This window comes from Scleropages formosus, chromosome 2, assembly GCF_900964775.1.
Source record: "Scleropages formosus chromosome 2, fSclFor1.1, whole genome shotgun sequence".
Taxonomy (NCBI): Eukaryota; Metazoa; Chordata; class Actinopteri; order Osteoglossiformes; family Osteoglossidae; genus Scleropages; species Scleropages formosus.
Genome location: NC_041807.1, coordinates 6,756,525 through 6,780,783, shown reverse-complemented (window position 1 = coordinate 6,780,783; position 24,259 = coordinate 6,756,525). Strand labels below are relative to the sequence as shown.

Sequence of the window (24,259 nt, the reverse complement as noted above, 5' to 3'; positions counted from 1 at the left end):
GTGGAGCAAAGGCTGTCAGCTTGTGCCCTGAAGGTTGCCGGTTCTAATGCCACCCATGCTGTAATACCTTTCATTAAGTTACTTGCCCTGAATTGACAGGGTAAAATTGTGCTGTATTTACGGAGAAATTATTGTGAAGCCAATTATTTAAGTCATCCTCTGCAAAGATGTTGGCAGAATATGCCCGAATTATTGTTTAAAGATCGTTCATAAGAACTACATTATTAGTATTCGTTTATTATTCTGCACAATGAACAGTTTAGTCGTGGAGACAATGTGCAGCGCGATGTACTTCACTTGGGTTTTTCTTTTTCTTCTACATGGGCTGGTGATTGTTAGAATGACACATTCAGTGGCAAACAACATGTGACGAACTAGCTAACGGAGTGCGATTTTTGCACAGCATCTGGTTTATGAGATGCCCAAAGTGTGTGGGATAGAATGTAAGGAGCTTGCAAGCGATCGCGCAAATGCGTGAAGTGGGTAAGGTGCATAGCGGATATTTAAAATAGCCCAGGAAATGAGAATAAAAAGAAAGGCAACACATGTGACGCGCGTGTGCGTGTGCGCGAGCCACACACTGAGAAAGTGACTGCATGTCAGTGGTAGATAAATGCTTAGCGGGGAGACCAGGGGAGCCCTGTTGCGGTGCGATCGAGGAGGGGGAAGGGTGGTGGAGTTCACAGCTCTCGCCCCCCAGCGCGGTTCCGCGCGCGAGCCACCATCGGCATCGCTCTTTCACGTGCAGCCGAACGCTACGGCGCGCGACTGCTTTTCCTGACGGTTTCGGGGGCATCACCGGACGGAGGGCCACTGAGCGGTGGTTCGGCGTGCGTGATACCCGCTCTCCCTCCGCGTCCTCACGCCCACCGTGCCAGATCGAAGACATCCAGTTTGAGGATCTTGTTTGGGGGACTTCGCCGCTAGGGAGGGGGGCGGTCAGGCTGTGCTTCCTTGAGCCCTTGGTGCTCATGGAAGAGGACGTTATGGACAAACTGGATGACATGGCTTCGGTGTATGAGTTCGATCCCATCACGGGAAATATCCCGGCCACCAAGGTGGAGATCAGCGTGTCCTGCAGGTAAGGCTCAGGGGCGGAGAGCGACACCAAGTTAACCTGGAGCACAGAGAGTGAATTTCTCCAAATTGCGCTCTCTTCACTGGTTGGTATTCGACTTCGCGTGTGTGTTGTGCTACTCAACCGTTACTGTTATTAGACATTTTTCAAAATCGGAGTCCTGTCTCCTTGTAGGGTTCGAAAATCTTTTTTTTTGCATCGATTTACTCTTTCGCACAACAGGGTATTCTTACTGCATCAATTCAGGGTAAATACCTTCAACAATGGGGTGACAGCAGGATTCGAACCAAGGACCTTCAGAGTGCAAGTGAAGAGCTCAAAGCAGCACACCGTAGGGTTGGGGTCATTGCACAAAAGCCTTCAAAGCTGGAGCAAATGAGACTTAAACCGAACACGTGAAACCCAGAAGCAAGGTGTCTCTTATTTTTCGAGATGTTCAAGGGTGTGGACGGCCGAGCGTCTTCTTAGCTGTATGTTCACAATTCCGTTTCCGAGGTGAAACACGCGAAATGCTCTCCTTCTGTTACATTCACTTGGTAGTGGCGAAGCCCCGCACCGCGAAGGAATGTTTTCAACTGCGAGGACTTCACGCCAAATCAAATGCTGCGGAAAATCTGCATCTTTAAAACCAATCGATTTAACACGTGCTCTGCAAAATATGAGCCATTTCTATGGGCAAATTTTGCAGATCTAGGAGAGAAGCCGTAGACCTGCCAATCAATGTGGTGTGATTGTTTACCGGACACCACACCCACTGCGTATGTGGCGTTGAGCTGCCTGCCGGGGTTTAAAAACATTTATAGGCTGTTTTCATTAGGATTTCTTTTTTTTTTCCCCAGAATTCCCAAAACCGACAGAGAGCTGAATGAGAACGAGGAACCACACAGCCCAGTCGTGCCGGCGGCGCGACGTGTGCGTATTGGGTGAAGCCGCGGCTGTGTGCGCGCGGGGGGCAGCGGCTCTTGCTGTTTTTGAAGAGAAACACAATCCTCTTCTGACTGTCTAGCAGTCGTGTTGTGCACTCAGGGACACGAGTCCGCCTATTTCGCATTTTCCAGCACCAGTGGACCGGGCCCGAGTGTGCTGCTCAGGGCAGCTCCCTTCAACCTGATTGTTCTCGGTTCGAATCCCATTCTTGTAGTCCCCTCGATCAAAGCAATTACTCAGAGTTGTTGAGGTACAATTGGGTGAATCATTACAAAGAAGGCGATCAAACCTCGCAAGTCGCTTTATGCAAGAAGAAGTCAGATAAATTATAATGCTTTATCTGATTGATTAATTTAATCAGTTCCTTTCTGTCACTTTTTTTGTGACGGAAGAAACATAGTCACAGCACCTCAGTAACATCCATGTTCCGTTGGGGGAGTTGTTTCCTGAAACTATCTTGTGCAAAGCTGAATCCTTCATTCAACTGTGTGTTGTTTTATTAAAACTTTGGCAAACTCTGTCATTATTTCATAGTGCAGAAGTAAATTAAAGTAAAGTGCAAAACAATCTGTCGCACCTATTGTGGCTCCATTTACTGTGTTCTGGAAAAACCAAAACTATATAATCTTTCTCGTGCTCTAACCCTAATAAATCAGCATGCACCTCGAGGAAAAAAAAAAGGAGAAAAAAAGACAGGAGCAATAGCTTTTTCCAGTTACTGCGCCAATACACGGTAAGGTTTCATGTTTGGGTAATTTTTCCTCCGAAAACAACTTGAAAGTCGGTTCGCATTCAGAATGCTTCTCTGGTTGTGCAGGCGCGATGTGTAGATGAAAAGAAAGAAAAATGGCACTGTTGCACCCATCAATCACCTGGCCGGGTTTCCATAAGTGACAGTAATGATACGGATGAATGGAACGATTTTACTTGTGTCACAATCTTTAAAAACGCTCCTTTGATTATTTAGACAACAGCAATGGGTTATTAGGAAGCACGTGAAAGTATAACTTTTAACAGTTTTAAGCTGACACCAGAAGCATGGTAATCATTTGTTTAATCGGCATGAATATTGTCTCACGGGCTGGATTGTTGCTTTCCAAACCTAACTCGTTATGTTTCTTTTGACTGATCTTATTCACACATATATAGAGAACACAAGGCCAAAAACAAATCTTTGTGTTGCTTTTGCCTGCTTTTGTATATGGAAGTCTGTGTGTGTGATAATATTGTCATAACCTGTAGCTGTTCTTGTGTGTCTGTAAATGAACTGAATATTTATTCTAATTAATATTATAACAATTGGTATATTGATACATGTAAACTGGACTTACAAAAAATGTTTTTGTTGTTATAACTAACTTAAAGGATATTTTTATAAAAATAATACATTTCTGCTGAAACACTGCACAGAATTTTATAGACAGTCATTTTGGTGTCACCCCCTGTGATGCTGTTACCTGGTGTGGTCTGCACCCTCCCACACCACCCTGACCCCACTGCTGTCTACAGTTAATTGAAAATTTTTGACATGTCTGCTGACTTTTCATTGCCTGTTCATCTGGAAGTTTATACATGTATTACTGCAGCAATGTGGTCCTGTGGACAGTTGTAAGTTGTGTAGAAATGTTACCAGTTTGTAACTAACCATACTTTTCAAAGAAACAGTGTGAATCTCATCTCAGTTCATTTTATAGAGCGCTCTTTTCATGCAGTGACACAGAGCACTTTACACAGGCATAAGCAAAAATAACAAATGCATCAGAATAAAGAAACAAATAAGACAGCTGACTACAGACTAGCGAAATAGAATGCTTTTATAGAGTTATAAGTATGCCTACTGGCTACGGAGGAAAGAAACAAAAATTCCCAACTGAAAATCAAGGGAATAAAAAAACCAAGGGCCAGTGGCTACCCACCCCTCCTGGGCATTCTAGATTAAATAAGAGTTCTAAGGCAGTTTATAAGTAATAATCTCATTGTTGCTGTATGGTAGCTTGATTTCCTAGTTCAGCAAGGTACGTCTCGTCCATCATGGCAGTGGGTCATCATCTTCAGTCAGCATGGGGTGCATCTGTAACTAGGGTTGCCAACCGTCCCGTAAAATACCGGAATTGTTCTGTATTAAAACCATACGGAACGTGGGTGTGTCCCGTATTTTAATCTTTCACACCCAGAAACATTTACAAGTATTTATTACATATACTTATTGCATAAATAAACCTTGCAGTTCGCATTAAAGTGTTAGAAGATTAGGAAAACATGGCAAAAATGGATGCGAAACACAGCTGTACTGCGTGTGTGAGTCCGACTGTCATTGGTCTTGCTTCGTTACTCGGATGCTACATTTGACAATGGAGGGAGGGTTAAGGGTCAAGGGGACCCCCTCCTGTGAGAGGGACAAGGCAGGTAGTTACTAACTAAATGACTAGATGTCATCATGGCATGTCATCATACTAGTCCACCAAGTAAACAAAAACGATTAGAGAAGTATAAAAAAGAATGGGAGACAGAGAACCAATGCTTAGCAAAGTCAGGGAGAACGAGTTTATGGTGAACTGTAATCTAAACTTTGTTTGTAAGAGAGATTTTTCTCTCAGCCACGGATGGTGGAGTATGTGACATGTAAGGGTTGCCAACCCCTGCAGAAGATTATAAGGGACACTCGGAATTTCTTTGTAGCTAATGTATATGTGTAAAAAAGAAGTCTCTGCTTGACTGAATTAAATGAATCTGAGACATTTAATTTGCTTTTAGCTCACTCAAATCAAATGTAGTTTTATACTGGAAATGTATTTTGACCAATGGATTCTACATTTTGTAATATATTTTGAAAAGTAAAAGTGTAAAGAAAATGTGTCTGTGTAATAGAATATACAAAACAATAGCTACCATATCAGTATCGGCTGAGGTGGTGCAACAAAAAAACTGGAAATTGCCCCTTGGGGGGGGGGGGGGGGTTGTTCCGTCAATGATTTTCCATGGACGCATCTAACTGCCGGCCACCCTCCTCAGGTCTTATTGTAGAGAACAATGCATGCTCATCAAGATAAAAATGTTAGTAATGTTTAACTCAAACAAGTTTAACATGTTTAAGTACAGAGGTGGAAAAAACAAACACAGCTAAGTGGAATTAAATTTTGAGGTGAATTCCTGAGCTGGACAAACTTCACATACTTTTACACAGAACTGCAGAAATTAGCTTTTCTGATCACAATGTTTTAAATGAGCCATGGAGGCAGCAGAAAGTGTTGTGTTCAGGACTGTCGCATTTCAATCTGAAATTTGCTCACTTGAATCCTTCTCCTGCTGTAGTACCCTTCACTGAGGTAGCTAACCTGAACTGATACAGTAAGAATAGTTTGCTCTACTCATTATAAGTTTACATTGTAAAATGCCTTGTAAAAAAGTGTCTGCTAAATAAAGTTAACAATACTACTGATCCTGTGGTTTGACTCCTAAAAGGTTCATCATACAGGCAACTGTAGACTGTTAGCTGTGCGTGATGTGTTGTTTTTCTGGTCAGCTGGAGGTCTGCAAAGCACAGTGTGACTTGTGCTGTGTTGGCAGGTAGTGTATTGGAGAAGCAATACATCAGGAAACCATGGGGAAACATTATAGGCATCTGTGTTTGAAACAGGAAATGACTGAACCAATAATGAGAGAACATCAGGTCTCACTGTTGATTTTCAGGACCAGCAATGATGTAAAACATCTCTATCTTGACCTTCATTTTATCATTGTTCAGATCAATTCAAAATACATTACAAGTTAAGTTGCTACACGTTTCACAGCATGTCATCATTCAGTTGTCAATGCAATATACACTAATGACCAGCATGAGAAATAGATTTCCAATACATTGCACATTAATTCAGTGCATTGTTAATGAACTGGAAATGCCCTTGAGTATACTGTTGTATGTGGACAGTTGTCTTTTCTGTTAACAAAGATAGAACAGGTAAGCTTTATGACAGGCTGTTGGTTGTACTTGGTGTGTTTTATCCATGAAGTTTATTAAAAACACCATTAGGGTTAAATATTAAAACTTTAATAAGCATTTTTTTTTCTTTATTCTGTCATTTTTCTGTCCATTTTTATTGATTTAAACTCAGAATTTCAGAATCCTAAGTTTTACTCAACAAGACCAAAGTACAGTTGTGTCAAGCATCAGTCTAACATTAGTAATAATGTACAACACATTTAGTAATAACACATCAACGGAACATCAACAGCATGGTCTTTCCTGGAGTTTTCCAATATGCTGCAGCCAGCTTTGCAGTGTGGAAACTGACCAAATGTCAGGTAACACAAATTACCCATTTGTAATGTAGTGTAGAGGTGAATCTCAATGTAAAAGAAGTTTAAAATGATTGGACACTTCTTTTGAAATTTCTGAAAACCCAGTTCATGTTTAGGTGAATATTCCTTTAAGCATTACTTAGCAGGTTTCAGAGGTGATGCATGTCATTCTGTATTAAGTAACAATGCCTCAAAGAGACTGAAAAATGAGTAAAATTGTACTATTATTTACTTTATACAGGAATTTATAGGATTGCAAATACATTCTCCTTTAAAATTCTGAATTTGTTTGAAAAATACAGCACCAGTTCTTTCTGGTACTTTTGAACATGTTTACATATGTATTTGACCAAATGTTTCTGAGGTGAACTGATGTACAGTAGTACAGATTCATTGCAGTGCCAGCATTGCATCCTGTCACCACCTTGCATAAGTTTCCAAGCTGACAGCGCAACACTCACTGTAATCTGGAGAAGTTCAAAGTCTCACTGTTTTACATGCTCAGATGCCAAGAATTCAGGTAAATTGCCTGTCCAAAGGACTAAGAAATCTGATCTTCCTGACCCTCCTGAGACCTGCAACCAGTAAGGGACAGCTCCTATGATAATAAGCCTCAATGTTAATTGCATAAAGACTATATTTCAAATCAGGACTTTGACACCTTGCTTTAAGTCTGTGTAACATCTTATAATGTCCTAAATACAACGGTAAATGAAAAAGTATTGAAAACACATTGTTAAAACATCACAGCAGATACTTTCATTCACCCTCTTATATGTGTAAAGCAGAAATTAGGCATTTCTGTCTGTGTTTGTTGGTTTCTTTATAGAGAGGAAAGTTAAAGGAATGTAAAGGTTTTCCAGGTGTTCTGAAGTTTAAATTAAACCCAGGGTTTGAGGCAGATGAGAGCTGGGTACCCTTTTTCAGGCTGTAGCCGCTGGTCTCTCAGCATAAGACATGCATTCCTACTGGACATACCGCGCAAATGCACAAGCAACACAAGTCCATGCGTAACAGAAACTGTCCCAAGATGCTGAAGCATGAATGTGCTGTGCTCTCCTAAACCCTGAAACCAGCCCCCACCTGGATTTCTGGTCTTGTAATGGGAGAGCAGCATGGACATAAGTCACAATCTATTCAGAGACACAGGTTTCTCCAAGAGCAGTCAATTTAGAAGTCAGTTCCCTGCCTTGACTTGGCTTTTTCAGTCTTTTCAGGCAAAAAAGATCTGCCATTTCGTGTAATTACTGTAATTAAGAGGCAATTACTGTTCCATTCATTAAAATCATTGGCAATATGATAAGAGACCCAGATCAAGTCGATACCTATTCAAAAAGTCTTTATCCCTGGAGGAAGAGAGGATAACAAGAGTATTGTACATGTCCTAGAGAACACCGAATGGGCCAGAGATTTTACTCTGTGGGTACCCTTTAATAGGCATAGCAAGATTGTAGTGGTTGTGAGACAGTGAGTTTTATGGGGTGGGTGCCCACAGCATATCCATATCTGTGTCTGCCGCTTACAGTATGTGACTGTGTTCTCAGCACCTAAACAAGGAATGAGGCTTGAGAGAGAGTTTCTTAAGTTTTCTCAAGTTGGAACATTCTTTTTCTACGCTGCTGTTGTAGAAGTTGCTCTTTTGTGTTTAGTGAGATTTTTTTCTAGAAGACTGGCAAGAGAAAAGAAGATCGTTGCAGGACTTTCTGGTCCACCTACTTAAACAGCAAAAACATACTGCCTAATTAACAGTTTTGTTAAAGGGTCCCAGATGAAACTTTTGCATCATCTTCATAGTCTACACTGAATTCTCCAAACCACACCTTTTCATAATTATTTCAGTAAGTGTGGATTGCTTGAGAACAGTCAACGTGAAAGACTTCCTAACATATCTTTGTATGCCCTACAGTCCTACATAAGTACTTCAGGTGTTACGATGATGCCATAGAAAACCTGTGATTTAAATAATTTTAAGTGGAAACGTTCTAAGAGATAGTTCATATTGGTTTTTTATGTCCAAAATTTGGAGTCAAAAGGTCACAATGTGCTTGTTGGTATAACTTAAAAATTTGCCTCTGGCATATGTGTGCAGGAAGCAAAATCCCCAGATTTAATTCATGGAATTATATTGAAAGTAATGGTTGCACTTTTATCCGAAAAGCTTCTTCCATACATTTTACTAATGTTATTTCCCCATTCCTTTTTTGTTGTTCCCTGACTGGGACTTTACTGTTCTTTGTGAACCCCTGGATGCAACCACATGTTTCCCCAGAAACAAGGTTATCCTTCTTGCGACCCTTAAGTCCCTAGAACTCATCCTATTGACAACATGCCCAAGAAAAGTGTTTACTGGAGATTAATTGTTTCAAAGCACACAAATTCTTACACTGTAAAAAAAATATGTTGAGGCAAATTAAAATAATAAGGCAACCTATTGCAAGCACTTTTTTGAGTTATCTCAACAAATTGGGACTGAAGTTGCCATGTTTCGTCCGGAAGTAGAAGGCGGACTCAATTGCGGAGTACACAGGAGTTTATTTAGGGACAGGACAGGAACCATGGTCGGGGACAGGCGTGGGTCTTCGTACTGCAAACGTCGTTTATCAGGAAATCCAGAATCGTGGTCAGTGAATACAGGCAACAGGTCAAATACGAAAAACACGGATCAGAGCACAGGAAGGTAGAGGTCATGGGAGAAGGACTCGGGCAGGTGGAATGGGAACAAGGGTGAGAAGCGAGGAGCAGGCTGACTCAAACGAGTGAGCTGTGTTGGTGAACAAGGTTCCGTGTGCTTCTCTGTTTGCTTCTGTCTTATATCCTGCCAGGTCCGGGTGTATCTGATTAGGGTGATGGCGTGGGTGTGGCAGAAGTCCACCCAACTCAAAAGATTACATTAAAATCATAAGTTCTCACAACATAAATAGTTATTTTTACCTAATGAATCACAGAACAAAATATTTTTTGTTGGCTGAACATAAATAGGCCAGATGAATTCATTAATTATTATTTAAATAGTCTAAATAGAAGACAAACCATAACACTGTCAAAGAACTTATTTAAATGGTTTGTGTCCAGTGTCACAACAATGACCTTACTGGTATCAAGTCTTGCATTTTAACTCACATAACTTGCATGTTACACTGAACTCGATGCATGTTTAACATGCATGGGTAACAACTCCACAGAAAGTATTAATTATATAAAGTAACAAAACCATATGTGACATTAGTTGTCTTGTGGACCTCTGGGTCAGAATTTGAAAATTTGCAATATTTGCATTGCATTTCCTCCTGTTCAATATTTTTCCTTCATTGCACTGCTTCTTTGTAAAAACATCCTCTTCTCATCATGTTACCCCATTTTTATACAGATATTTAGGCTAGCTCATTTAAAGAAATGGTGATAAGACCATCTGGATGGCCAGGGCCAGAATACTATCATAATATAGTACTTTTATAGACCTATAAGTATGCCTACTGGCCACAGAGAAAAGGAACAAAAACTCCCAACTGAAAATCGAGGGAGAAAAAACCTCAGGGGGTCCAGTACTGAACCAGTTTACTCTGTGTGACTCCAGTAAAGGACCAAGTATAGAACCAGTTGAGGTAACTGACTGCACGTGAGTCAGATGGACTTAGTTGTTTACATTAAAATTGTACGTAAACAATACTAAAAGTAAGAAAGTTAAGAGAAAGAAGGTGGATTCGGACCCTCTAGCTGAGCAGGGGGCTGGAAAAGGGTTTGATTGAAACTACAGGCCCAAGGGCACTGCGTAGTAATAATGATATTGTTGCTGTATGGTAGCTTGAATCCCCAGCTTAGCATGGTATGTCTCGTCCATCATGGCAGTCTGTCTTCATCTTCAGTCAGCATGGGATTCATCTGTCACCACCGGCCGGCCTCCTCAAGTCTTATGTAGCGAGACAATGCTAAACAAGAAGAAAGAACAGAGTTAGTAATGTCTTAGTAATTTGTAACTTAAACAAGTCAATTTAATATGCATTGGTAAAAACAAACACACAAGCACGTGAATTACATTTCGAGATGGAATGCCTGAGTGAACATGTAACTCTTTAGTCTGGTTTTGAAGATGGAGACAGACGAGGCATTTCTGACAGTAACTGGTGGACTATTCTACAGTTTCGGTGCTCTATAACTAAGGTGCGACCTCCTACCGAGGTCTTATTGATCACAATTAAGCCAGGTAAACTGCATCCAATGAATGAAAATATCATCTTGGGATATAAGAATCCAATTCAATATTGTATATTGGCCGTTCTGTCAAGACAGGAGCAGAAATGGTCCCATGTTAATACTCATTACATTATTCAAACGATTGAAATTAAAGCCTTTTTCGTGTTTGTCCCACAGACAAGCTTCTCTCAAAAGTTGAAGTAACGTGCGTAAATTTCATTTAGTTTTGAAAGAAAATAGCGATGACCGTCTTGGATGGCCGGCCAGACAGAGTATATATTGGCCGTTTTGTAATGAGCAAATAATTTGCCTAATTTAATACTTACATTTAGTCATGCAATTTTCAATTAATCAAGTAATTAAAATTAAAGCCTTTTTCCATTTGTCCCACAGACAAGCTTCTCTCAAAACTTTAATAACCATGTAACGTGCGCAAGGCACCAGTGCGCAAAATCAGTAACACTAAATTAGATTATTATTATTATTATTATTATTTTTATAGAGCGCTCTTCTTATGCAGTGACACAGAGCGCTTTAACACAGGCAGCCAGCAAGAAAAATTGATACAAACAAAGAAGACAGTCAACTAATGGCTACCATAATGAAGAACTTATTATAGAGCTGTAAGTATACCTACTGGCCACCAGGGAAAAGAATCAAAAACTCCCAACTGAAGGCTGAGGGAGAAAAAATCCTCTGGGGGTCCACGGGCCAGTGGTTGCCCACCCCTTCTGGGCTTTCTAGAAAGTAACAGTTTGTAAGCTAGTGTTTAACAACAGATTAGAGAATTATCTTAGGAAGAGAACAACATACATTATATGACAAATAACATATAGTTGTTTAAAAAATGATTGATACATACTTGTTATTATGCAGAAAACGCCAGACTGATTAGGCACAAAACCACTCCTTCACATGAACATCAATTCATGAAAAACTTCCAAGTAGTTAAAGTCTCAAACTGTGCATGGGCTCAAGATTCAAACTATGTGAAACGTGAAGGTTGAAGGCAAAACTAAAATTATTTAATAAGATAAACAAAACATTGCACTTTGTAAGATTTAAGGAATGAATTTGCTGAATGAACTAAGTATGATGCATGAACACTTCTGATCAAAATCTTAGCTCAATTTACTTTATGTTTATTTGGAGAACTTTTTGTTTAAGTTGGCTTTTTTTTTCAGTGTAGGCCTTACTAGTTGAGGCTACTGTTATTCACAAATACAAATACGCATTGGTGTGTGTCATGGTTTCCGCATGAAGAGAGGCGATGAACCCAATTGCAGGTGCCCAAGTGTTTATTCAGAGGGGTAGGCAAAATCTCGTGGTCCAAAAAACAGTCAAAAGGTCACCGAGGAGCAAACGTGGTTACAGGGAAGATCCAAAAGACGTAGTCAGGAAACGAGCCGTGTGTCAGAAAACTGGGGAGACAATGACATGAAGGCAGACAAACAAAGGAACAGGGACCATGGAGGGAGCCGAGGAGATCAGGTTAGTACACAGCAGTCATAGAAGGCTGAACAGTAGGCTCCACAATACATTGCGTCTGGAGCAGCCCTTTATAATATACTCCCGTTCCTTGATCAAACGCAGGTGTCTCTGGTAGCGTGGGAGCGGGGGCGTGACAGTGTGTATCTCAGGTTGTGAAATCACATTCAGAATCAGAAAGATGAAAGATTATGAAATCTTATCTAATCTTATGAAAGATTAGTTTCTCTCCCTATATGACTATGAAGGATCTTCAAAAACAAAAAAAAAACTGGCCATTAGTAGTATTTTTGCTTAATTTACAAACACACTGACTGAAACCACTTGTCCCCAGTGAGGTTGCAGCAAACCGGAGCCTAACCCGGGTACACAGGGCACAAGGCTGGAGGGAGAGAGGACACACCCAGGAAGGGATGCCAATCCATCACAAGGCACCCCAAGCAGAGCTCAAACCCCAGACCTGCTAGAGAGCAGGCCCAGCCAAACCCCCTGTGCTACTGCACCCCCAACTTTGCCTTACTAAGTAGAAAACTTTTCAATACTATACAATTGAAATAAATAGAAAGTAAACATGTGATTGAAATATATTCATTCATTTTCTCCAACACAACTTACAATGTTAACTTACTTAAAGAGAATCACTCCTTTAAAATAGCTGGCAATTTTTACTGCAGCAATTTAGTGTAAGTATATTGGTCAAGGATACTATAGTTGGAGGTGGGTTTGAACAAGGGACCTCTAATTCTCGTGGCAACACTACTACCCACTCTATTGCTTCATGATATGTATGCATATCTTAATCACACCAGTGTTGACAGTATTTGCATGTTGTTTGGTTTGGTTAACCAGGTATTTCTGATAAAAAATGACCTCTAAAATGTCCATGAACTTCAGCTGCAGCTGTCTACTTTGAGAATCTATCATGGACAATCAAAACAATTCTCAGAAATCTGGATCACATATACTAATCTATTATAAATGCTTTAGAAGTCACACCATAATAACTGTATACCAACATCATTCTCAGATCCATTTATTTTGTATAAACTATATCATTTTTCCAAATGAATTTTAAGTTAATTTTTAAAAAATTTGACATGTTGTCCCTGTGGGTGCTCTGCCTTCCTCCTACAGGTCAGACATGTTCTAGGTCAGTTTTTAAATCTATATTGCCCTTAGTGTGTAGAGGTGACAGGGTGCAGGGGTGTGGTGGTGCAGCAGGTTTGGCCTGTGCCCTCTCTCTGGTGGGTTTGGGGTTCAAGTCCTGCTTGGGGTGCCTTGCGATGGACTTGGTGTGTCCTGTGTCCCCTTCCCCCTCCAGCCTTGTACCCTGTGTTAGGTTCTGGTTTGCCCCAACCCCACTTGGGACAAGTGGCTTCAGCCAATATGTTTGTGCAAATGGATGAGTGAATAAGTGTGTGTGTGCCAGGGTCTACCTTGCCACACACCCTGTGCTTCTGGGATTGGCTCCAGACCACTGTACTGGACAAACACATGTTAATGATAAAGGATGGGTGGGTGAACATGTTAAATATATTAAGAATATTTTTATTTTTTAGAACAATGATTTATATTGAAGGGGGTGTGGTGGCGCAGTGGCGCAGTGGGTTGGACCACGGTCCTGCTTTCCGGTGGGTTTGGGGTTCAAGTCCTGCTTGGGGTGCCTTGCGATGGACTGGTGTCCCATCCTCGGTGTGTCCCCTCCTCCTCCGGCCTTACGCCCTGTGTTACCGGGTAGGCTCCGGTTCCCGTGACCCTGTATGGGATGAGCGGTTCTGACAGTGTGTGTGTGTGTGTGTGTGTGTGTGTGTGTGTGTGTGTGTGTGTGTGTGTGTGTGTGTGTGTGTGTGTGATTTATATTGTTACACACAGATAGATGGTGAGGGTAGGGATGGGAATTCCATCCCACAAGAAGGAAAGGTTTTCTGGATATTTGGGCGTTTTTGACAGAAAGGCAGTTAGATGTCCGCTGAATCTAAGGGTGAAGCACTTTCTAGTTGAAGCAGCTCTTTTGACAGTGTCCACAGGCTTGTGTACTCATACCAGGCAGCTTCATGGAGCCCTGAGAGGCCAGAAAATATTTACTGCATTGACCGTTCCATATGTGTTCACTCCCAGTGGAGAGGAGAGGAAGGTGGGAGACAGAATGCTGGAAGTGGACAATCACATCCAAATAAACTGCACTGGGATTTCTGTACACTTTGGTTGTTACAACCTACGCCTTGCAAATTGCAATCCTCCACAAAGCGTGATGGTGTCAGTCATTCTACTTTACCCAAATTTAGGTTTGCCATGGTTGCCTACCTCAATTCAGAGGCTTGAACTAACAGTTCTCACCACTGCCATTCTGCTCTTAAGTTTTTCACATGTTCCATAAGGTCCCAAAACAATGTTTTCAGTCTGTTCAGTTATTCAACCATAGTGACAACTGGTGGTGTAGTGATATGCGCTGCTGCCTTTGAATCCAATGGTTGCAGGTTTGATCCCCATGTCTGGCTGGAGTACCCTTGAGTAATGTACTTACCCTAAACTGCTCCAGTAAAATTACCCAGCTGTATAAATAGGTAAATAATTGTAACCTTCACGTTGTAATTCCTTACAGAGAAAGTGTCAGCTAAATGAATAAATGTGATGTAAATGTTTAAAGTAACCTCCTTTAACTTAACTGCTATATCACGTGACCCTAAACAACAATTGTACTGCTGATAGATGCAGTTTATGGAATCTACATGATTTTACATTTTGGAAATTTACATTAACATTTATTCATTCAGGGGGGCATGGTAGTGCAGTGGGTATGGCCAGGGCCTGCTCTGTGGTGGGTCTAGGGTTTGAATCCTGCTTGGGGTGCCTTGTGGCAGACTGGTATCCTGTTTGGGGTGTGCCCTCTCCCCCTTTGGCCTTGCAACCCTGTGTTGCCAGGTTAGGCTCTGGTTTGCTGCAACCCCACACCGAACAAGCGGTTGTAGACATTGTTTCTGATTTATTCATCTAGAAAATGCTTTTTTCCAAAGCGATGTACATCTCAGAAAAATACAATGAATGGATTACATCAACAGGAAGAGAGACTTGGATGAAGACATGTGATTCTAGAATACAGTTAATTTGTCACATTTCACCATATGAACCAGTATACATCAGATGAGTAGCTGCATAAAGGTTTAACCATTATTCAACAATTTCAAATCATAAAATTATTAAATAAACGGGTACATCGAAGAGTAGCTGCATAAAGATTTATCCATTATTAAATTCATTTCTTTATTTATGTTACAGTAGACACCCTTGTTTGCAAATATGAATTATATGTGAACCACTTCTTAAAGTATGAGGAGCAGTCAAAAGTATCAGCAAAAATCTGAATTCAACTCAGTGTTCATTTATGTGGATACTTTTTGACTCTCCCTCATAATTGTGTGGTGGTAGTTCCGAATTTTCTAATTAAGTTCGTAAAATAAAATGTAATTGCACTAAAAGTATAGACTGTAATACTATAAATTACAAGCACAGCAAAATGCACTTGGTTCATTAGTTTGGGGTGGGTGATGGTGGGCTGAAGTTTGCAATGTAGTGAGTGTTGTTGGAAAACGATGGGAGTGTTACCACTGTATCTATGCAGACAGGTGGAACTTCAGCTTGTTACAATGCCTCTGGCAGATTCTCGTGGTGTTGCTGTTGGCAAAGTCCTACTATGGTTCCAAGTGCAGTTTGGTGTTTTACTCAGATATGTGGATGGGCTCCTCTGTCAAAAGACAGGCTTGCTCATGTTTACACTCCTTGTCCTCCCTTCAGTACTAACCCCCAGCCTACGAATCCTCCCTATTTCTTCACAGCATATCCACAGTGCATCTTTTTGTTCTGATGCCGTTTGCATCTCAGACATCTGCTCTGCTGCCTGGCTACCCATGACGAGAGCCAATAATTTTTCCTCTGCTGAACAGGCCAGCATAAAGTGAATTGCAATGAAGTGTTTGAGATGATTGCTCTGGAATTTAAGAGCCACTTTTGCAATGGCGAAAGTGCGCTGGTCTGCACAGCATGTATGCCTGGTTAAAGACATTGTACTGTATGGCTTCCAGCACATAATATGCAGGAATAATATTATTCCTACACAGTATATGATCACATGACAGGTGCAAGCTGTAGCGCTTAATAGCGATAACACATCATGTGCAACATATGTTTGCGGATGGGATTTGTCATGCTTGCTGCTTCCACATCTTCTCAGGCCTGAGACAAATGAGTGCTGCTATAGTTTGATGGAACTAGAATAAACTACCCCCCCCTTCCGCCAACCTGGCAGCTACCATTGGCTGACAGTTGGGGAGGAGTGATCTAAAACTGACAGTAATGGATGCACAAGACGTTTTAGACATAGTTATCTGCTCATCACTGTCAGGTGTCACACAGGATTTCTCAGCCTTTAGATGAAAACTTGCAAAAAGGAGCAGCTGTTGCACTCTTGAGAAAGATATTTGAGAAGTGTCCTGCTGTATAAATTAAAGAAAGTGCTAAACTTTGACATACTCAGTTCTTTTTTGGTTAATATGTCTGCTGAATAAAAATCCTAACACTAATAGCAGTAATTACTGGATTAAGCAGTAGTATTTTCAAAAAAGGGGGTGTGGTGGTGCAGTGGGTTGGACCACAGTCCTGCTCTTCGGTGGGTCTGGGGTTCGAGTCCCGCTTGGGGTGCCTTGTGACGGACTGGCGTCCTGTCCTGGGTGTGTCCCCTCCCCCTCCGGCCTTACGCCCTGTGTTACCGGGTTTGGCTCTGGTTCCCCGTGACCCTGTATGGGACAAGCGGTTCTGAAAATGTGTGTGTGTGTGTGTGTGTGTGTGTGTGTGTGTGTATTTTCAAAAAAAAATTACTAGGAAGGTGATCAGGAATCATGGCTATTCCGATAAAGTTTTATGCAGCTACCCCTGTGATGAACATTGGTTCATACAGTGGAAAGAAATAAACGCTGCACTTAAGTATTATGTGTCTGCATCTATGGTTCTCTTTCTGCTAATATAATGCACACATTGTATTTTCTATGAGATGTACGTTGCATTGGAGAAAATGAATAAATGTACCCAAGATCAGTAACCTGCTGCTGACCCTACTATTTGGCATTAATGTTAATGAGTGAACAATTGTGCCTGTAAAGAGTGGAAGATAATTTCATTAAAATCAGTAACAGAAAGCAGCCGTGTTTTCCTGAGGGCAAAACTGTTGTCAAGCGAAGGGGAGTGGTGTATCTTCAACAGTGCATAAATCGGTGTGATTATTGCTCCCTTTTAGCAAGTTCTGGAGCAGGTTCGAGAGTCAGATTCAGTGTTTAATGAAAGCCTGGCTACTGAAATGAACCCAGTGTCCACAGGGACCGAGGTCATCTCTGAAGGCTTGTAGAGAAGGTGCTGATGGTTCACTGACAGACCAATAGACCTCATGGAATCCAATTAGTTTTTAATTAAACAAAGGCAAGATTGTGGAGGCAGCCTATGCATATATACCACACGTACATGTGCATGTGAGGTAGTACAGTGTTAAGTGCAGCCAGGCGCCTGTTTAAAATTGGCAACACAGCCATGGCCTCAGTCAGCTGCTCCCGTGCAGAATATGATGCACAATCTCCTCGGAAGGTGTGAGGTCCCTAAACGTGTCAGTGGGCGGCTGGTGTCTGATTGCATAGCTGCCAGGCTGACAGGCTTCCTGGAGTGTAGGCGTACAATAGAGAAGAAAACTGAGGGGAAAACCAAGGGGGGGTGTGGGTATAAAGGGAAAGTGAAATGGAAATTGAAGGAGGTATAAAGAAATACAGAGATAAGAAAGAAACAGCCATTGACAAAAAACCTCCAGATCAGTCAAAACCTTCAAATTTCCATAAAATAGTTAATCTTTTACATTTTTACACTGTCACTGTCATTTTTCAAAAGTCATTTACCATTTGTTTTTTGTTGATCCCTCTGGTTCCTTTTCATTCTGTGGGGATTCCTTTATGGTCTATTGTGGTAGTGCAAGTGTACTTCTGTTGTTTCCTAGAAGGCTGCACTTAATGAAGTTGAGCAGGGTTTTCCCACCAGTCCATCAGGAGCTCATCCATAGGGGTTGTGGTAGCAGAAACAACTGGAGTCACCCACTGTGCAGGTTCTTCTTCTCACTGTCTTCAGAGTTACTTCCTAAAAGCAAGCTGTCGCTGTTTTCCATTCAGGTGTTGATTGTGTGACCCAGTGGGTCAAGGGTGGTCTAGGTTTGGTGGTCTAGCTAACAGATGTGCTGGGGATGTCTGTGATGTTGTTTATCACACAAATACTCACCTTCTCTCAGCTCTAGAGTGAGACACCTGGAAATGAGACAACCCCCACCCATTTTCACAGCAATTTTTCACTGATACATTTACAGCCTGGACCACAGCCAGGCAATGCTGCTGAAAGCTGTAGGAGAGAATCTACTTTAAGCCAGCCGGTATTATTGGATTGAACCTGATATGGGGAGTGGGGGGGTGAATAGCTGGGATAAATTATTGAATAGATGGTGGGAAAAGAACCTGGGTTGCCTTCGATCACTGCTGGCCTATGGGCAGGGTACGTTCTGGTGCTAGGAATGAATTGCCAAAGAATGCACCCCCAGAGGGGTACTTTTCTCACCTTGCTGCTGTTATGTTTTCCCTCAGTGGGGTTGCCCTCAACTTGGATTCCTCCAGGCTGGTCTTGACCACCTGTCCAACGTGTGACAGATGAGAATTATCTGGGTGGATGAATGGTGTCTCCGAGCTCTGCAACCATAGTGCAGAGCTTGAAATAGTCATTTGGCATCCTTATTTCTGTGGGAACAAATACAGCTTGTCATTCACACATAGATTCCTTTTTGCACCCGACAATGAGAAAAATGCCTTGGCAGAAACTATTGATCCAAATCAGATTGAAGTAAGACACCATTGTGCTCAATTTGAGGTATGGTAGTGAGAGTGGGGGGTGAACAGAAGGTCTGGAGTGTTGTACTGCACTCTGTGAAGGTTTTAAGAAGCCTTAAAGGTGTTGGAGGTGTTATTTATTCCGGCCCACACAGTATAGATAAGTCACAGTCACATCATTTAAATAAACCATGAGGGTGGTTAATTTTGTCATGAGTATCTCAACGAAAGTATATGCAATATACCAAAATAACCGAAGCATGCTATCCAACAGGGTATGTGTGCAGAAATGTCAGACAGACAAACCAAAGTTCAATTTTGTTAATGTCATGAATATCATTGATAAATGATGCTGGGGCTTTGTGTAAGTATCAGCACCTGAACTGAGTAAATGCACAGCTGCTTAAAAGGGTAAGAACAAAAACGAAATTGTGCGATACAGTTTATTTGGTTACAAATGTCTGCTAAGCATCTCTTGAATTAAAAATGGACTCATGTTTAATCTATAATCTCTATGCATATACCATTATAGTTTAAACCTCCCCAGTGTCCTTCACCACTGAGGAAAATAAATCCAACCACATGTGTTCAGTCTGCTGCTCCACTCAGTACAGACTTCCACTCAGTGGATTTATTTGTCCATATTTTCAGTTCGGTTTGGTCTCATACTCTCAAGGTTAATGTAAATACATGGATTTTGAGATACTGTGTATTAATCCTCACTTCTTAGGATGAAACGCAGACCTTGAATGGAATTCTTCTGTTCATCTGTTTCTAGCACAATGCCATGGTTATATTATTCAGACCTGCCATGTTTGTTGTTGAAGCCAAAAGGGGATGCCCAGTAAGATGATCTGATGGTAAAAAGTCATAATTGGTCCTGGACCCAGAGAGGGCAGTGGGCTGTTCTTCTCAGGTGCTGCAGCAAAAGTAAGAACTGAAGTGTTTTGCTATAGTCTTTAAAATGACTAATTAACTCAGGGTGGGAGTTGACTTCTCATATGCACAGTACTGGCTCAGCACTAAGTGTGATGGGTGAGCATCTCGTTCTCCACAGTCCCCTATTAGAGGAGTTTTCAGAGCTGGTTATGTAAGACACATCTCAAAGGAGCTCGTTATCCTCATGCTCTGAATACACGAGCGTACTATTCTCAAGTTTTTGACGTTGTGGCATAAAAGTCTAATGTCTGAGTACTAAATTCAAGGCATTTTTGATATTATCGATGAAACTCACAGAGGGGAAACTTGCACTAGGGATGTGGAGTTCATGGTCTTTGTGGGACTTGGGCCAGTTTCTGTAATATTCGTATCAGTTAAACCTTTCCCTTCCCCCCTTTACTATTATGAAATACCATAATTTTACCCAAATGAACCACTGGAAAGAACCAATAAATTTAAATTTTGGGTACAGTGATCCCCATGGGTAGGGATCGTTGAGGCAGGTAAGATGTATATTCCACAGTAGGTGCCTGTCAATTTAATGTGTGGATGACCCCATTTGAGGGCTGTGGCGTAGAGAGAGAGAGTGGGTGGACAAGCAACCCACCCAAGTGTCCTGTACCCCCGTCTTCCTCATTTGCTTGGGACCATTTTCCCTTGAATTATTTATCTACCTGCCATCTGAGACTGCAGCTTCATGCAGGATGCCACATTGTTATTCTGCTGGATTTGCCAGTGAGCACTTTCATGGCATTCCCCAAGTACTGAGAAGCCCTGTGATGATTAAAAAAGAGAAAACTTAATCAAATAATCCCTTTTGTTAGGGCAGTACTTTTGTTTGCGTGTGTGTGTGTGTGTGTGTGTGTGTGTGTGTGTGTGTGTGTGTGTGTGTGTATGTGAGAGAGATTCCCCTACTGCCTTTTGTCTGCTGCCATTTTGTGAGATCTGAGGTGTTTTTTTCAATGACTTGGAGCATTAGCTCAGGGGAAAATAAGCACTGGGGAGCAGGAAATAGGAAGTTTTTAATGTAAATGCCTAGAGGCTCTGATGGCATGCTGTCAGCAATGCTTCAGAGCTAGATGAGCCAAGGAGGAGTTTGCCTTTTCTCTAGGGGCTTTGCTTGTGTGGGTGCTGGAAACTGAGCCTTCTCATGCACTGTAGCCATACTCTGATGGCTCAGAACCAGAGCTTGAGCATAAAGTTGGCCCCAGTGTAGGCTTGTTACAGGAAGGGGGAGCTGGCCCAGTTTTGCATTTGTAGACAAACTTTCTTGTTAAGCTTTTCTGAAATGGTGCTGGTCCATGGGACACCAGATCCCACCCATATCCAAATCTAATAACCTCCCTTCTCACCCCACATTACATCTGTACCCATGACTGTCAAGTTTCCTCCAGCTGTCAACATGCCCCTGGCAACCTCAAACAGAATGCAGAATGAAACCCCTTTTTTATCATCTGCCCATGACTGACTTCTCTATTCTGTTCCTATTCACTTATTCACCTGTGCTTTGAATTAGTGTTTCCTAAAATAAGTACTCATAATAGCAGGGGAAGGATGAGGGTGGTGGAGTGGATTTGAAGTAGATTTGGCTAATATAACTGAAGCGAATGTTTTACTCATTCCTACATAATTCTAATATTTCTGCACTTTTATAATTACAAATATTATCTTTTAACTGACTTCAAACTTCCCTTGTTATGTAATCCCACTTTGAACAAAGGTGGTGCTGTAAATTGTATGTTTGCGTAAGGCCAGAGGGGGAGGGGACACACTCAGGATGGGACGCCAGTCCGCCACAAGGCACCCCAAGCAGGACTTGAACCCCGGACCCACCGGAGAGCAGGACTGTTGTCCAACCTACTGTGCCACCGCACCCCCTGAATTGTTTGCAATGACATATCTAGTTAAATAAAGGTCAATGTTGACGAAAAGTGTCTTAGATCCACCACCTTCCTCAGGTGTAAAATTTATGTTGAAACATGCTAGTGTACATTTCCTGGAAAAAATTGAAGGCAGAAAGTGCGTTACTAGGGTGGGGTTACAACCACACCTGCACCTCAGTCAACAGCAACTCCGCTTAAGCACCTGGCTTTAATCTGAGCAGTCAATTATAAAAACACTACTCAGCCTCTTATTTGTGGAATCTCATTTGAGGCAACTGTTCCATCTGCACTCTGCAACGTACCCCGCCTTGCTTTTCGCATATCCTGTTCCTCATCATTCCCCAGTCTTGCTCCATGTCTCTTCAGTAATGACCACCTGCCTTGTTCCCTGACCATGACTTCTGATCTGTCATGGTTGCGCTTAGCGAGGACGGACTCAAGCGCAGAGTTGTCGTAAACAGATGTTTAATAAAGCCAAATCGGAATCCAAAAGCAAAGTCGAGGGACAGGCGTGGGTCAGGCGATCAGCAAATGTAGTACAGAGGGCTAGACAAAGAACAAGGTCAGGAATATACAGGCAAAGGTCAATGTCGGAATAGGTTCACAGTGGGACGGCTCGAGGGGAAACAAAGGAGGCAAAACAAGGTTCCGCATCTAGGCTTCCTCGGTATCTCTCCTTATTGCCGTTCCTATTAGGGAATGGCAGGTGTCGCCAATGTGCCGGCTGCGGGGGATGTGACATGATCCTCGCCTATGTCCAGTTCGTCGTTCGACCAACTATTTGCCCGTCACCGACCACAAGAACAAATCTAATCCCTTGGGTCTGAAAAAACGATCCTGCACTGGGGTCCAGCCTCCTCTGAGTCCCCTGTTCTCCATGACAGAAGATTCCACCTCTAACATGGACCCAGCAGAGATCGAACCACTCTGGCAGATTGTCTTTGTTCATGATACAGTCCTTGGATCTCATGAGTAGACGCTGCAAAACTGTCAGACTCCATGCAGGAGGTCCTGTGTCTGCTCGGATGGAGAAGAGCTGGAGACCGAGATGATGCTCGCTCCTGTGCCTAAACCCACGATATCGTCAGGCGCCATCCCAGTCCCAGCAACCAAACCCCTGCTCACCATGCCCAAGCCCTAGGATGGCAATCTGGAGAAATGCAAAGGTTTCTTGTTGCAATATGAGCTTGTTTTCTCGAGTCGGCCGCATGCCTACCACACTGATTCCAGCAAAATCACTTACCTAGTGTCCTTGCCATTCGAAGTAGAGGTGGATGCCTCGACTGTGAGCATAGGGGCAGTTCTGTTGCAGAGACAGGGGACCCCCTGCAAAGCTCCATATGTGTGGACACTTCTCCTATAAGCTGTCGCCCACCAAGTGTAATTACAATATTGAGAATAGGGAGTTACTGACTGTTAAAGGTGTTAGAGGAGTGGAGGCACTGGTTGGAGGGGACCACTCTACCCGTTCTTAGTCCTTACAGACCACCAGAACCTGGAATACCTTAGAACAGCCCGTCAATTAAACCCTCAACAAGCCCGTTGGGTTCAAGTTCAGGTTCAACGTCTTGTATTGCCCGGGCTCGACAAACACTAAGACCGATGCCCTATCCAGGCTTTATGACAAGGACCTGACCCAGCCTCGCTGGAAACCATCTTGCCGAGCTCATGCTTTGTGGTGCCTGTTCGGTGGAAGTTCACGCAGGACCTCCAGAGGGCCCAAGTGGAGGAACCAGGTCCAGCAGACACCCTTGAGGGCAAGGAGTATGTCTCAGCGAGGATGCAATCCCAGCTGCTCCACACTGTACACATTGCCTCAGCAGTTGGTCACCCAGGGAGTCGATGGACTCTCTCCCTGCTCGAAAAGAGGTACTGGTGGTCTTCTCTTTGTGATGATGTGCTGGAATTTGTGGAGACATGCAAGGTTTGTGCCCAGGCAAAAACCCCAAATCAGAAACGCGCAGGGTTTTTGGAACCACTCCCAGTGCCATCCCAGCCTGGGCCCATGTCACAATGGATTTCCTTAGGGACTTACTTCACTCTGCCGGTAATACCATGATCCTGGTGGTCTTAGACAGGTTTTCCAAGGCCTGTTGACTAATTCCATTGCCCTGACTCCCCACTGCTCAGTCCGTCACAGGGCACCCCAAGTGGGACTTGAGAGCCAGAGAGCAGGATCCAGTCAAACCCACTGCCCTACCGCACCCCCTGGCTCAATAATTACTTGGGTAATTGCAATCCAGATCTGATTTATTTAGTAGGGGTCTAATAACAGTGATTTTAAAAACTTTCAGAACATAGCCATTAAGTGATGACGTATTGACAATATTGTTATTATTGTTAACAATAACAGAGAGATGTCCCGTCTACGCTCTCCAAAGTACCTTGCCTTGCTTTTCCCATGTCCTGTTCCTCATCGTTCCCCAGTCCTGCTCCACGTCTCTTCGGCAACGATCACCTGCCTTGTCTCCCAGTTACGACTTCTGATCTTCACCTCTGTCCTGTTCACCAATTGACTGACCATTCACCCATTCCTGACCTCAATAATAAATCTA

At 42.5% G+C, this 24,259-nt stretch overlaps 1 protein-coding gene across 3 annotated transcripts in view; it reads left to right on the top strand.

Annotated features, from left to right (window-relative positions):
• The first annotated feature begins 971 nt into the window (after positions 1–971).
• The window catches only part of LOC108938188 (copine-5-like), a 115,922-nt gene continuing 92,634 nt past the window's right edge, over positions 972–24,259 (top strand). For all 3 annotated transcript variants that reach the window (XM_018758552.2, XM_018758553.2, XM_018758554.2), the window contains exon 1: positions 972–1,081. In XM_018758552.2, the coding sequence (XP_018614068.2) occupies positions 972–1,081 (110 nt within the window). The remainder of the gene's footprint in view (positions 1,082–24,259) is intronic.